This window comes from Microtus pennsylvanicus, chromosome 12, assembly GCF_037038515.1.
Source record: "Microtus pennsylvanicus isolate mMicPen1 chromosome 12, mMicPen1.hap1, whole genome shotgun sequence".
Lineage (NCBI taxonomy): Eukaryota > Metazoa > Chordata > Mammalia > Rodentia > Cricetidae > Microtus > Microtus pennsylvanicus.
In genome coordinates this window covers 45,368,580-45,382,833 of record NC_134590.1, presented here as the reverse complement: position 1 = coordinate 45,382,833, position 14,254 = coordinate 45,368,580, and the positions used below count along the sequence as shown (strand labels likewise).

General features: G+C 48.7%; 1 protein-coding gene across 1 annotated transcript; it reads left to right on the top strand.

The window, feature by feature from the left end:
* Nucleotides 1-429: 429 nt before the first annotated feature.
* On the top strand, nt 430-12,360 carry Smim20 (small integral membrane protein 20). The gene is made up of 3 exons (XM_075943536.1): nt 430-654; nt 10,993-11,049; nt 11,755-12,360. Exons 1-3 carry the CDS (start codon nt 540-542, stop codon nt 11,790-11,792), a joined length of 210 nt encoding a protein of 69 aa, XP_075799651.1. The 5' UTR covers nt 430-539; the 3' UTR covers nt 11,793-12,360.
* Nucleotides 12,361-14,254: the final 1,894 nt, after the last annotated feature.

Below are 14,254 nucleotides of genomic sequence, written 5' to 3'. Positions count from 1 at the left end.
GGACCACGCGATTTGTTCCTTTGTGGCTCATGCCCAGAAACAGCTTTCAAAGGGGAAGATTCAGTGACTCGCCCAAAGTCTCCCAGGGGCTATGAGCAGTCACCAAATATCAAATACTAAGGGGGAAGGATGGGAAAGTGTGGTTGGTAACGGAGAGTTAAACAGGACGGTGGTGGTTCGGGAAGATGAGGGAGAACACAGTTCCAGGGAGAGTAAGGGGACAAAAAGAAACCCGGGGAAAGGAGGGCGGACAAAAGTGTGACTGCGTTTGCCACCAGTGTCCCGCCCGCCCGCGGGGCTTAGTTCGACGTCCCGCGGGGCCCGTAGCCTCGCCCTTTCTAGAGACCCCGCCCTCAGATGCCCCGCCCCGCGCGTGGTGCCTCCCGCTCAGGCCCCGCCTCCGAGCCCGGAGACTCCGCCCCGCTCTCTAGTCCCGGAAGCGAAAGCTGCTCCGCCTCTTCCGAGCCAGGTCGCGACCTTGAGACCGGGATCGGGTTGCCTGTCGGGCCTCCGGGGGCCCCGAAGCCCCCTCTCTCTCCATGGCTGCGGCACGGAACCTGCGCACCGCGCTCATATTTGGCGGCTTCATCTCCATGGTCGGCGCCGCCTTCTACCCTATCTACTTCCGGCCTCTTATGAGGCTGGAGGAATACCGTGAGTGACCTCTGACCCCGAGCGGTGGCTAGCCCCAGCCTTACGCGCCCCCCCCCCCCCCCTTAGTGCTACCCTATCTCCCTATCTGTTCTAGGAGTGCGGAGGAAGGATGTGGGCTTAGTGAGGCCAGCCGGGTTTCAGCTCTCTCTGTGCAGCCCGGTGACCTCGGACAAATGGCCCCATGTCAGACCTTTAATGGTCAGGCTCTAAATACCCATCCACGCGGATCAGTAAACTGTGGAATATCTCTAAGTCACAGAAGTGTTGATGTGTATGAAAGCAGCCTGCACATAGCAGGTCGACACTTAAACACTATTTCACACACAGCATACACACACACACACACACACATACACGTATACATATACGTGTATGTGTGTGTGTGTGTATATATATATATATATACATATATATATGGAATGTTTGATATGTGTCAGATTAGGCATATACTGGATCTTTGAATTTGCATAGCCTTCCCTTGAGGTGGATGTTACCCATTTTACAGATGGAACCACGTAGCCTATAAGTGATGAGGGAAATGTACCAGCCCAGGCTTCTGTCTCGAGAACCCCCTGCATCCACGCAGACTTAGATGGTGATGCAGGCAGGAGCCTTGATCATGCTGAGCTGAAAGGTGTTTTTACCGTGCTTCATTTCCATCCCCTAAGATGCCTTGGAGCGGAAATATTTCAAAGCTAAACTGTTAACCTGGGTTTTTGAGTTTTTCGTCAAATCGTTTTTCAGATTCTGCTGGTTTCCTTCATTTTAAGCTGGTTGCTCACATGACAATGGTGAATGTCCGGGGAGTCATTTTCCTCCTTAATCATTCAGGTCCTATCATTCTAAAAGCCAAACTCTCCTTCCTGGAGACCTATACCTCAGCACGGATTAGCACTTTGATACATCTGAAACCATCTGTCAGAGAGGAGAGATGAGGCATTAGAGGCTCATTTTGTTCTCCAGGAAACCTGAATCGTCTTGAAGATGGACGAGGGCCAGCCCAGCCCCCAGGGACTATTAGCCGAGGCTGAAGCTTGGCGATTTGAAGTGCCATGCAAATGCTCTTGCTGCCCGTCTCCGGTGCTATAACGTTTGGTTTCTGGAGGCAGAGTGTTTTAAAGTACACGCATGCATCCCCTGGCATCTGCTTTTCATCAGCCCAGACTGAGATGGTCTCTGTGCTTCCGGCCTTCAAGTCCTCCTGCGTGTGCCGTGTGTGGTGGGAGCAAAGGCTTGTGTAAGGTCCTGCAGACCGTCTCCATCCCTCTCCCTTGCTGGACCCCTGCCCCAGGCTACTTTACTGCAGCTTCTAGAGCTGGACTCAAGACAGAAGGTCTGCTGTGGTCTCCCTTTGGAAAATCCTCTTTCTGAAGACAGGACTGCGGTTCTTAGCTAGTGTGCTTTGTCCTGTGAAGATGGGTTTGCTTGTCACCGCTGAGGGAGAGAGGAGGCGGTGAGTGGGCTGTTAGTACCTAGTGTATAGGATTCAGGATAAATTTTCCACAATGCACAGAAGTCACCCAGGAGGAAGCATCAAAATGCGAGGGCTGGCCTGGTCAAGAAGCCTTGCTCTCAGTCAGCCAGTGAGGAGGAAGCATGCCCTGTGTTCCTACACGTCTTTGTAGGACTCCTTCTCAGTCTTTGACTGCCTAAGTTGCTGCTGGCAGGCAAGTCAAGCTCTGGGGTGAACTTCTTGCAAGAATAACTATGATAGTGTGTTTTTAGATTTAAGGCTGTCCACAGCTCACCTTGTATCTTATTTTGATGAATTTGGCCAACTTTAACTGAAAGTTGTAACTAAATCTTTCAAAAAGTAACTAATACTGAACAGCTAATTTTTATCGGAAGCTTGTGGGTTTTTTTGTTTTTTGGGCTCTCTTCCAAGCACTTCAACTGTTAAGCTATTTAGTGCTCATAATAACCCTTGGTGGGAGCTGTTAATTGAATAACCTGTAGGCAAGGTATTTCCTTTACTCTGAATCTTGCCGGCTTCCCAGGTTTTGATGGTGGTGTTTATTGGACTGAATTTACAGGTTTGGGTGAATTAAGAATTACCTGTGAAAATTCCTAGTACATTCTCATATTAGGAACTGCACAGAAATCACTTTTAGAAGGAGGGCTTTGGCGAGGATTGAGATGGAGGTGATGAGAATGAGCTGGATGGGCAGGTGTGTGCCTGGGCTGGCTGGCCCTGGAGTAAGCGTGTCCAGCTGGCTCGCGTACTTGGGATCAGAACTGGGAGCCTGCTGTACGGGTGAGCCTCTGTTCACTTCAGTGCGTTCAGGTTTTAGTATTTAGACCCTTTCCTTTCTTATGCTCAAACCCCAGATTTTAGTTGTCACTCATGCGAGGTGAGGTTTAGATGTGGGGCATGTGTGTGGTGACCTCAGCACCTCATTCCCGGCCACTCTTCTCACTCTATCCTGTCCATGTGTTTCTTGCATACTGTCTTAGCCCAGTGTGTTCTCTGCTCCTTTGGTCACCAGCTCTTCGTCTTTCTGTCTGTCCCTTATGTCTTTCTTGTGTGCATATTGTTTTTCTTCTGAAAAGCCTATGAGGAAAATGCACTATTGTGTGTTGTTGAGGGGTGCGCATACATAGCTTATGTGTGGGTCAGAGAACAGCTTTGTAGAGTCGTTTCTCACCTGCCTTTTCATGGGTTGTGGGATTGAACTGAGGTCACTGGGCTTGCTTGGCAAGTGTTTTGCTGGCTGAGCCATCCTGCTGGCCCCAGTTGAGTTCTTTCTGAACTACACCTGGTACTACTGGTTTGGTGAGAATTCGTAACGGGAAACTATTTTGGTTTGTGAGGCAGTGTGGAGCTCTCCAGGTCTTTGGCACTGGGCCTGCCATTTGTCCTTCAAGTGCAGTCATCTGGCTTATTTAATTAAAACCCCGCAGTTACCCCACCGCTATCTTCAAAGTTCAGCCAGTGGAGGTTATGGAAGTGTTTTAACAAGGTGACCAGATCCACTGTATGCCAGCTTCAGTGCCAGTATTGAAGGGTCTAGAGGCAGGAAGATGGGTACTAAAAAGCAGTATCCTTTTGTCCCTCCTTAGGAAGTGGTACCCAGCCTGTACCAGACCACTTCTGGGGCTGAGGGACTAGTGCACAGGGCCTTGTGACTGCCGAGCCCTGCCTTAGTATTCTGTTGTTGTGAGGAGACACCATGATCACAGCAACTCTTATAAAAGAGAGTATTTAATGGGGGCTGGCTTACACTCATTTTAATCATGGTGGGAGCATGGTGGCACACAGGCAGATGTGCGGGAGAAGGAGCTGAGAGAGCTACATCTGGATCCCAGGCAACAGGAAAAGACTGTGCCACTGGGTCCTGCTTGGGCTTTTGAAAACCTCAGAGGCCTCCCCTGGTAGCACATTTCTTCCACAAAGGCCACATCCACGAATCCTTTAAATAGTGCCATTCCCTGGTGACCAACTTTTCAGATACACAGGACCAGGGAGGACATTCTTAATCAAACCACAGACCCCAAGGGTGAGGGATAACGGCTCCTACCTCCCTGACTCCAGCAACCAGGAAGGTGGTTGTGGTGATGGTGACAACCAATTGAAGGCATCGGTTTGAGGGCAGAGGTTGAATAGGTGCCATTTTGGACAGTTGAGGCACCAGCTTCTGGAGTTGCCCAGAGGCAGAACAGTACCCAGTCTGGAGTGGCGTGAGGGACCCGTCAGCGCACTAGGTTGGGGCTCTAGCAAGTGCTCCCAGCTGGAAGATTTAGCGTCCAGAACACCAGCATGCAAATGGCTGAGAAGTGGTCAGCAGAGCAAAGGCCTACAAGGAGCCTCAGGAGGAGCGGGCATAGAGAGGCTTAAAGACAGCCATAGTGTCAACAAGACAGCTCTCTATGAAAGGGGTGTGACTGCAGGGTCAGGTTGCTTGGAAACAGGGGTGCGTGAAAGTATCCGTTAGACTTACAGAAGGGTGTCAGAAATAAACTGTCGGTTATGCTTTCGGTGGTTTGAAAGTGAGAAGATTGCAGCAGACCCAAGAGTAAGTAAGCCGTCTGTTAAATGGACATTTACACATGTTGGTCAGTTGGTAGGAACATGGCAACCCTTGAAACAGGCGAAGGGAGGAGGGAGAATGAGGTTTGGCTTTCAGTTTGGGCTGGGAGGCATGGGAACACCAGGAGAGTCCTGACAGGCTAAGGTGCTAGAGAAAAGGACAGTCTGTAGAGGGAGGTGACATGGGCTCCTGAGATCAGGTGGCACAACCTTAGGCAGAGTCAAGACACCTCTTCCCACAACTCTAGAGAAAGGGCAGGTGTAGATGCGGGAACATATGGCCTTGGAGTGGCGAGTTGTGAGCGCTGAAGGGGACAGCTTCTGCTGTCTGACACAGGGCGACAAACCCTCTGGAAGTGAATGGCGTTCTCCAAGTGTTAACTACTGACTGTCTGGGGTACTTTGGCTTTGCCTGCCTCACAGCTGCGTCTGATAGAGGCTGGCTAGATGGTTCATTAATCACTTGCTGCCAAGCCTGAAGAGCTGAGTTTGATCCTGGATGCTATGAGGTAGAAGAAAAGAACCAACTCTACAGTTGGTCTTCACCTCCACCTGTGTGCCAGGGCCCTGTGTGTCTTTATGGAGCCTAATAGCGCAGCACACAGATGAACGAGAAGAGGGAACATGGGAGATGTCTTCCAGCCAGGTCATAAAGTAAGCACCAATCATAGCAGCCTTTACACTGATGGAGTGCTGCTTCCACCAATTGTGCGCTTGTCTTTGTAGCAAGGGCCGCTCGGTCATTCCTGGCTGCTTAGCCCGAAATAATCACACAGAAACTGTATTTAGTCTAGCTCTTGGCCTATCAGATTTCTGTTAGGCCAATCAGAAGCCTTAGGAGGCAGGTTAAAACAGCAGCACATCTTTGCAGAGTTAAACAAATGTGTCATAAGCAAATGAAACACATCTTTGCCTAGTCAAACAAATGTAACACGCCTTCACATAGTTAAAGTAATATTCCACAACAACTTCGTATTAACAGTGATTTCAGTTGCCCATGGAGAGGGAGAGGTGGTTCTCCTCTGTAGGCAGACAGTCCCTCCTTGAATGCTCTTCCCTGAGCCTCTGTGAGGGTCCCTCCACCTGAGCTCTGGGTTCACTTGCTGCTTTGCTCCTGCCTCTCAGCAGCTGCTAAGTTCCTCCTCACCTCTGACTGCCCTGTGCACATTTATTATTCCACATGCTTTGCTTGTTCCAAGGAGTGGGCCACAGTTCTTAGACAGGGGCCCAAGCCATGTCAAGTCAAGGTATCAGGTCCCTCAGGACCAGCCTGGATGTGGGGAGTATGGGGTTGGGCAGGTTCCATGATTTCTGCTCCAGTAGCATAATAACCCCACAGGCAGCAGGAATGAGATGGAAGGCTGCTTTGTCAAACAGCAAAGGAGAGACCTGTGGTCACCAAGTAGCAAACCCTGTGACTAGGACGTTCAGTGTGATCTGTAGCTCTCTCACTGACTCACCAAGACTCAGGTATCTGTTCAATGGGCTGAGTGCAGAGTCAGTCCATAGCTCAAGTCCTGCTTGACTCGGGAGATAGCAGTTAGTCTTGGGGCACAGCTCTGTTGCACTTCTGGAGGGAGCCCAAGCATTGCTTTTCCCTTTATCCTGTTGCCAGTGGGGATTGTCTGAGGACTTAGGAGACCATAACTTGATCCTGATGTCTTTACATCCTACAATTATTCCAATTCTGAGTCTGGCCCTTTAAAACCAGCATGTATTTCAGACATTGAAGTCAAATGGTGACATGGGATAAAGTAAGAGCAGGTTTTTTTTTTTTTTTTGATCTTTCCCAGTTTTAATTACATGTGCAGAATACAGACTCACAGGGTTTTACCGAAGGCCCAGAGCTCATTTATTCCTAACGTTTGGGTGCATGGTCCTGTGTCACTCTGTGTGTTAATTGTTGGATGGACACTTGACCCTGACTCTCTGACCTGGCCCACCTGATGCCCTGTCAGGATGTCTACAAAAGAATGAAGTTGCAGGGCAGGTTACATGGGTGAGCTGGGAGGAGGTGATTCTCCAGCTTCTCACCTGTGTTCTTCCTGCTGTCCCTTGCTGCCCCAGTTGAAGCTGTGCTGTGTATCTGGTAGAACAAGATTACAAGAACTCACTTGATGTGCAGAACCCTTCCTTGTGAGGGCTCTTTCCCTATTACACGCCAGGTCTCAGAATATGCCTTTCACCCCGTTCACCGTATAACTGAGCCGAATACAGAGACAGGATGAAGTCCTGGTTCCTAACTAGCATTGCAAAGCTGTCTGTATTCAGCCTGGTGTTGACGAGTGTCAGACATGTTGGCAGTGCCAGAGAGCAGTGATTGAAGCGGCCTCTAGTTCCTTCAGCTAGCTGGCTCGGTGAGTTGCAGCCGTGATGGGGCTTCTGTGACACCAACAGTTCCTCTCAGCTGCCCATTCTCAATTGGTACATTTGGTCTCAGCCAGCTGCTTCACCCAGTGTTCTGTCCTCAGCCAGCTGCTTCACACCAGTGTTCTATCCCTCAGCCAGCTGCTTCACACCTGTGTTCTGTCCTCAGCCAGCTGCTTCACACCAGTGTTCTGTCCCCTCAGCCAGCTGCTTCACACCAGTGTTCTATCCCCTCAGCCAGCTGCTTCACACCAGTGTTCTGTCCCCCTCAGCCAGCTGCTTCACACCAGTGTTCTGTCCCCTCAGCCAGCTGCTTCACACCAGTGTTCTATCCCCTCAGCCAGGTGCTTCACACCAGTGTTCTGTGTTCTCAGCCAGCTGCTTCACACCAGTGTTCTGTCCCCCTCAGCCAGCTGCTTCACACCAGTGTTCTATCCCCTCAGCCAGGTGCTTCACACCCGTGTTCTGTGTTCTCAGCCAGCTGCTTCACACCAGTGTTCTATCCCCCCAGCCAGCTGCTTCACACCAGTGTTCTATCCCCCCAGCCAGCTGCTTCACACCAGTGTTCTGTCCCCTCAGCCAGCTGCTTCACACCAGTGTTCTATCCCCCACCAGCTGCTTCACACCAGTGTTCTGTCCCCCTCAGCCAGCTGCTTCACACCAGTGTTCTGTCCCCCTCAGCCAGCTGCTTCACACCAGTGTTCTATTCCCCACCAGCTGCTTCACACCAGTGTTCTGTCCCCTCAGCCAGCTGCTTCACACCTGCTGTTACAGCTGTGTGCTCCCCTCAGTCTGAGTTTTAGTCACCATTCTGCACCTGGATCCTCTTGGATTTATGGCCATTTGGTACCCAGGCATTATCACTGCTTACCACTTGGTGGTTGTGTCCCATGGCCTCAGGGCCCCAACTGCTCCAGGGCACTTTGGGCTCTGTATTCTAGGTGGATGGCAGAACCTAGTCAGCAGCAGCAAATGGAACTGCCAAGGAAGTGCTTAAGTCTGTCCAGCTATTTTTAAACAAGTAGATGCTTGAAACAGACATCCTGGAATGGAAAAGTATTATTGGCCTTTCTTATCTGGCTGTTTTGAATTAAGAAGAAGCTCAGGTGACAGGAAAGATCCCAGGATAGAGCCATGGATTCCTGTGTCCTTCACCTGGATTTGCTGGTGGTTAACAGTCACCACGTTTGCTTTCCCTCCTTACGAGAACACGCACACACCTAGATTGCTGTCATTACCGTTATTTTGTTGAGCCACTTGAGAGCAGGTTGAAGACATAATGAGCTTTTATTCCTAAGTACTTGAGCTAGTTTTTACTAAAAATAAGGACATTCTTTTACCTAATCACAGTATAGTCAAGAATCCAGGAAATTTAATGTGGATACAACACAGCTGTCTAGTACAGAGACTGTATCCAAATGTTGCCATTTGTCCCAATTATTCCAGGTTGTGATCTGCCTTTTCCTCCACTGGAGGCTGTTGGAGGAGATGGGAAGGTGGATGAGGGCCTGTTCCTTTGGCAGCTTTTCTCTGCCCAGGTACCTGCTGCCCCTTTCCCAGAGCACCCTCAGAAAAGCACTTGGGGGTCTGCTGGGAGAGCTGCTCTCAGGTGCCCCGAGTTTGTGGGATGGTCATTATTAAATGCAGCACCAGAATAAGCAGACTTACCGCCCACTGCAAACCTTGGCTCATTCTCAGACGTAGTTAGGCAGATTCTTCTTCTACCACACAAAGTCAGCCCACCTGCATGTATAAAAGATTTAATAATACACCATCGCCCTTTGACTGGAGAACCAGCCTCAATTAAAACTACAAATCAGACCTCAGCCTTAGCACCAGGGGGCAGAGTTGGCCTTGCTGCGACACTGGAGTGGGGAATTTTCTAACTCCGGGCCCACAGTTGGCTTTTAGGCATTTTACATGGACACTTGCTCACAACTGAGGCCGGTAATTAGCTTATTTGTTCACGCCGCTAAAGCCTCTCTACCTCTGCTGCTTTCCTGAGCTTCACAGACTTGCTATTCCTCCAGTGACAATGAAATAGAAACCTGTCACCTTCATCAAGATGAACGTGCTAAATCCCAAGAGTCTAGACTGGCTTCTGTTTCTTCCATTAGCAGATTCTACATTCTTAAATAAAGTGTCTTTGTGTGGTCTCCTGAGTTTCCACAAGTCTGCTTTGACCTCAGAGCGCATCTAAAACATGAATGGATCAGAGAAGCAGGCGGATTAGATAGAGGCTAATACTCAGTTATCACTTTGTAGGAACTGGTTTAGCTTGCTGGTCCAGGCCAAGCTACCAAGGTGGTTGCATCAGGACCCAGATTATGATGAGATTACAGTCTGTTTAAACAAATCTTCAGCCTCCCCAACCTCATTAGTGATTAGCATGATAGCAGCGAGACGGGGATTCCTGTCTCACTTGGTTCTCCACTGCATGACAAGAGGTTGGAACACAATTAGGCATTCTGTCCCTGCCACCAACTAGCAGCTTCCTCCCAGTGGTGCCTGGCAGCCTGCCAGAATCTTGGGCCCTGCAGTGGTACCTGCTTCTTAGAGAGTGGGTTTGGTTAGCTCAGCGTAACCGAGTTTCTTTTGTCTGTGCATCTAAAATGCTCATGACAATTATTGTACAAACTTTACCTTTTCCTGCTTTCACAAATCAAAGACATCTTGTTCCTGGTGAGACTCATGGTGGTGTGGTGTGGTGCTTTGCTGGCTGGCACTAAGCACATGTTTGAGACCTCCATATTTGAGACTTCCCTGTTGACATCCTTCTAGGGCTCAGGTCTGCAGAATTGGATGTCTTTCACAATGAGAACACCTTCGTTGTTAGAGGTGCCACTGTTCCCTTGAGTTGGAGAAGGTCTATTGACATCTGCAGGTCCATAGCATCTGTATGCCATTTACCTGCTAGTCTGAGAGAGGCCGGTGGGGAGAAGTCGCCAATGTTCCTTGTCTTCTCTCTCATTTTAGAATTAGATACCAAGATTCCCATAGCCCCCACTGCCCTGCAAAGTTAGTATTGAGAAGACTATTAAGTAAATCATTTAGGATTGACTTTCTGTTTGGTGAGTAGCAGTGTTGGTGGAACCCTGTTTCTTGTATCTGCAGAAGGCCTATGAGGGTAGACAGGGTGGACCTAATAGCAAATAAGAGCTGAGTGTGGCTATAAAGGAACAGTGGGTCTATTAAAACAAAGGTCTGATTATAGCGTTTAATCACTGCAGCTTAGGAGTCAACATCCTCTGGCTCCAAGTCTTTCCTCTAGAAAGCTATCATTTGTCAAAATACTTAAAATACTAATCCTGGTCATCACAGGCCTCAGGTTTCTTCCAAACCACTTAGAAAGATGTGTCAGGCAACTTGAAGCCCACACTCATAAAATGCTCGGTTTCTCTTGGCCTTTGCCTATTGGATATCTTCAAAGTGCCAGGCTTAGCTGCTGCAGCTACAGCGAGCTTACTAATTGGCACAGCACCTGCAATCAATTAGGGAAGCTTCAATTATCCAAACCAAAGCCACCCACCCAAAGATTAATTTTCTGCTCTATTTCCTATCAAAAACATAGCATATTTAGCTTGGAGTCCAGTCGGTCCTTCAGCGGAGTGTTTTTAGGCACCATTTTCTTGATAATTGTGCCTGTCCCTTCTTCGCAGCAGCCCTCTGCTTGTAATGTCACCCCCACCACCTCCAGAGCAGTTTCTGTTGTGTTGTGTCCCTTCACAATGCTGGGGTCACAGGAAGATGTGGGCTAGGCGGTTTTTGATTGAAGTGTGGCTCTTTTTACATCATAGGACCTAACTTTCACGACCTAACGTTAAGTAACGGCATTCCTGAATTGAATCACACTCATAAATATGCTTTGTAATTGGCCCATGTTAAAAAAAAATGCCCACACCTCCTTTCTGAAATGTAATTAATTGTCCTATTGTGTTTCTCAGAGAAGGAGCAGGCCGTAAATCGAGCTGGTATTGTCCAGGAAGATGTGCAGCCGCCAGGTAAACTTCAAAAATTCCCATGGGGGCGCGTGGCATGAGTGCTTGCCTTGTGAGGAGAGGAGGTGGCTTTTCTCAGGGAACCTAATCTTGCTGCTGATTTTATGATAGTTCTTGTCTTGTCAGAGCTATCCAAGACTTGATGCCAATATTTCAGTGCCTGGCACTTTTCACAAGATTGCTGGGCCCGATTTTGCACTTGGTAAGCGGGCATAAGGTATAATTCAATATGGAACAGATCACCTGCTTTGTGGCCTCCCCTCTGCAAACAGCATCCTCATGGGGAAGTAGTGTTTACGGGTGAGCTGTGTTCACTGATGTGGGATTCACTTCCTACAGAAGTCCCCAAAGCTCCCTTCAAGGCTGAACGGGATGTTCCTTTAAAGTGATCCAAGTTGGCTGAGAACGAGAGGTTTTCTAGCTTTTTAACCCAACTCCTGCAATCCTTGGGTCCTATGCCAAATCCATTTTTCCTAGTAGGGGATAGTTCCTAAGCCATTTCAAAGCTCCTCGCAGCTGCTGGCTGCCAGGCTCCTCGTCACAGGTTCCAGTGGCTGCTCTCCCCCATCTCTGTCAACCACGTGGAAGATGCATGGCTCAATCCCTGCAGCGTCTTGTTTCTTTAGGATCAGGGTGTGTGTGTATGTGCGCGCGCGCCCAGACACTGAACAGTGATTCCTGATGGGGTTTCTGTGTTTCTTTCTGTAGGGTTGAAAGTGTGGTCCGATCCTTTTGGCAGGAAATGAGGCTGTCAGCAATTCTGATGAGGAAGGTGGACATCTTCATCCTGTACACTCTGCCGTGGGGACAATAGATGCTCACTGTGGCAGCATCGCTGGCGAGGGAACACTGATGCTGCCAGCCAGAGCCCCTGTGATAGAGACTGTGTGCAAAGACGTGTTTCCCTAAGTCCCTGAAGAACCTGAACAGATGACACCATTAGGAAGCGCCTCGCAGGAGTAGAGCCAGCCTGCAGGGCTGTTTGTGGACGATCTGTTTCTCATGCAGTCTTTGTCACTTCCCAGCTGTGATGTGAACCCAAGCAACCTGTGGGCTCAAGGGCCATGGCTGCTTTGCCACTTTCTCAGTAACTGATTTCAGTGTGAAAGGCCATACCAAGCCGCCTCACAGGGCTCTTCGAGAAGGTTCCAGTTGATAGAGCTGTTTAAGATTACTCTGCTCAGATTAACTATCTTGTTGAAAGTCTTTGTATTCGGTAGTAAAGAGGTAGGAAGCAAGTCACACTGGGTTACCTTAGAATCATAGGTGAGCCTGGCAGTAGCAAAGCTGTGGGTATTAAAATGGTTTCTCTTAGTTTGCTGCTGTGTACTGTTTTTGTATTGTGTGTGTGTGCGCGCGCATGTATGTGTGTGTTGTGATTGTGTGTGTGTGGTTTGTTTGGGGGACAGGTTTATTTGTTTTAGTTTTTTGAGACAGGGTCTGACAGGCAGGCCTTAAACTCCCAGAGATCCACCTGCCATTGCCTGGTAGAATTTTTTTGTAAATTGAATTCTGATATCAAGAAGTAGTACTATTGTCTAGATTCTATTTGCGTAGATGTCTTTCTTAGTTAGGGTTTTATGGCGGTGAGGTGACACCCTGACCACCACAACTCTTAAAGATGAAAACACTTCACTGGGGCTAGCTTTCAGTTTCAGAGGTTTAGTCCATTGTCGTCATGTTGAGAAGCGTGGTGGCATGCACGAAGACATGGTGCTGGAGAAGGACCCGAGAGTTGTATATCTGGATCTCCAGGGTGCAGAGGGAGACTCTGAGCCATACTGGGCGTAGTGTGAGCATATAAGACCTCAAAGCCTGTCCCCAAAATGGCATGCTTTCTCCAACAAGGCCACACCTCCTAATAGTGCCACTCCCTCTGGGCCAAGCATTCAGGTGAGTCCATGGAGGCCATTCCTGTTCACACCGCCATTGTCCACGTAGGGTCGTCTCTTTGTATACAAGGTAAACAGCGCACCTTTTGAGACATCTGTTGTGTTAGTCAAGGTTCTCCAGACGATCGAACTGTTAGAATGAATATACGTATATATCTACAAGGGGGGATTTATTAGTGTGGTTTACTGGCTGTGGTCCAACCAACAGAAAGTCCAAGAATCCAGGAGTTGTTCAGTCCACCAGACTGGATGTCTCAGCTGGTCTTCAGAAGCCACCAGAATCTCAAAGAAGTGGGCTCTAATGCCAGAAGGGAATGGACTTGCCCGTGAGAGCAAGGGCAAGCAGGCAAAGAGCACACACTTCCTCTGTGTCCGTTATATAGCTATCACTATATAATGAAGTGTGTGGGCCGCATCAAAGGTGGGTCTTGCATTTCAAATGCCCTTCATTAAGAAAGACCCTCACAGGTGAACTCGGCCTTTTGGGTTTAGTTAAGTCGCATAGCCATTGTAGCTGTTAATGAAGTGTCAGTTTTCCACCAGGTTCATCACCAGGAGCTACAGCAGTAAGAACCAGTTTGCTATTGATTTTTTTAAAAAAATTTCTCCATCCCTCGTTTTCACGTCTTTCTTTCCTTCTGTGTCTTTCTTTTCCCTTCCCCTCCCCCTCTTTCTCTGCTTTTCTTTCCATTCCCTTCCATTTCCCATGCTCTGCCTACCTCACCTTCTGGTAGATGCCTTGGTATTGAAAAGTCAGTCTGTTTCTTAACAGAAAGCCGTGTGTGTTTCTGTAGCCTCTGTCTATATGAGGTGCTTGGTGACATAATTTCATAATTATGAACTTGGCCTTTTCCTAACACACTGGCCCAGAATGTAATGACTGGCAAACAGAAATAAGATGAATAGTTCTAAAACCAGAGTCATCATTTTTGGGAGACATTGCCCAACATCTAATTGACTTGCAGTTAGCAACCCCGGAGAGGAAGCACACTAATTAGGGGTGCATTTGTCTACTGTTTTCCTTGGGTGGGGGGAACCAGAAAGTTATGTAATTTAAAGTCAAGTTGTGCAGATGCTTAATTGAACCTTCTTATGACCGAGGCAAGTGCATGTGTTTGGGAGGACATCTGGGTTAAGGAGCTGAGTTTTGGAAAGGGACCATGGGAGCAGACCCAGTGTGTCTCCTGAATCGGATATTTGTCCTGAGTTTGTGTCTCCTTGCCCTGGGTCTCCATTTGTGTAGTACCAGAGCTCTCTGCCTTCAGTCACCTTGGTGTTTGCAACAGGAGCATTCTGTGACGCAGACACAGGACTGC

Coding starts and splice junctions, on each gene's coding strand:
- Smim20 (XM_075943536.1), top strand. CDS start 540: ATGGCTGCGGCACGGAACCTGCGCACCGCGCTCATATTTGGCGGCTTC. Junction 655..10,992: donor TATGAGGCTGGAGGAATACC/GTGAGTGACCTC, acceptor TGTGTTTCTCAG/AGAAGGAGCAGGCCGTAAAT. Junction 11,050..11,754: donor GGAAGATGTGCAGCCGCCAG/GTAAACTTCAAA, acceptor TTCTTTCTGTAG/GGTTGAAAGTGTGGTCCGAT.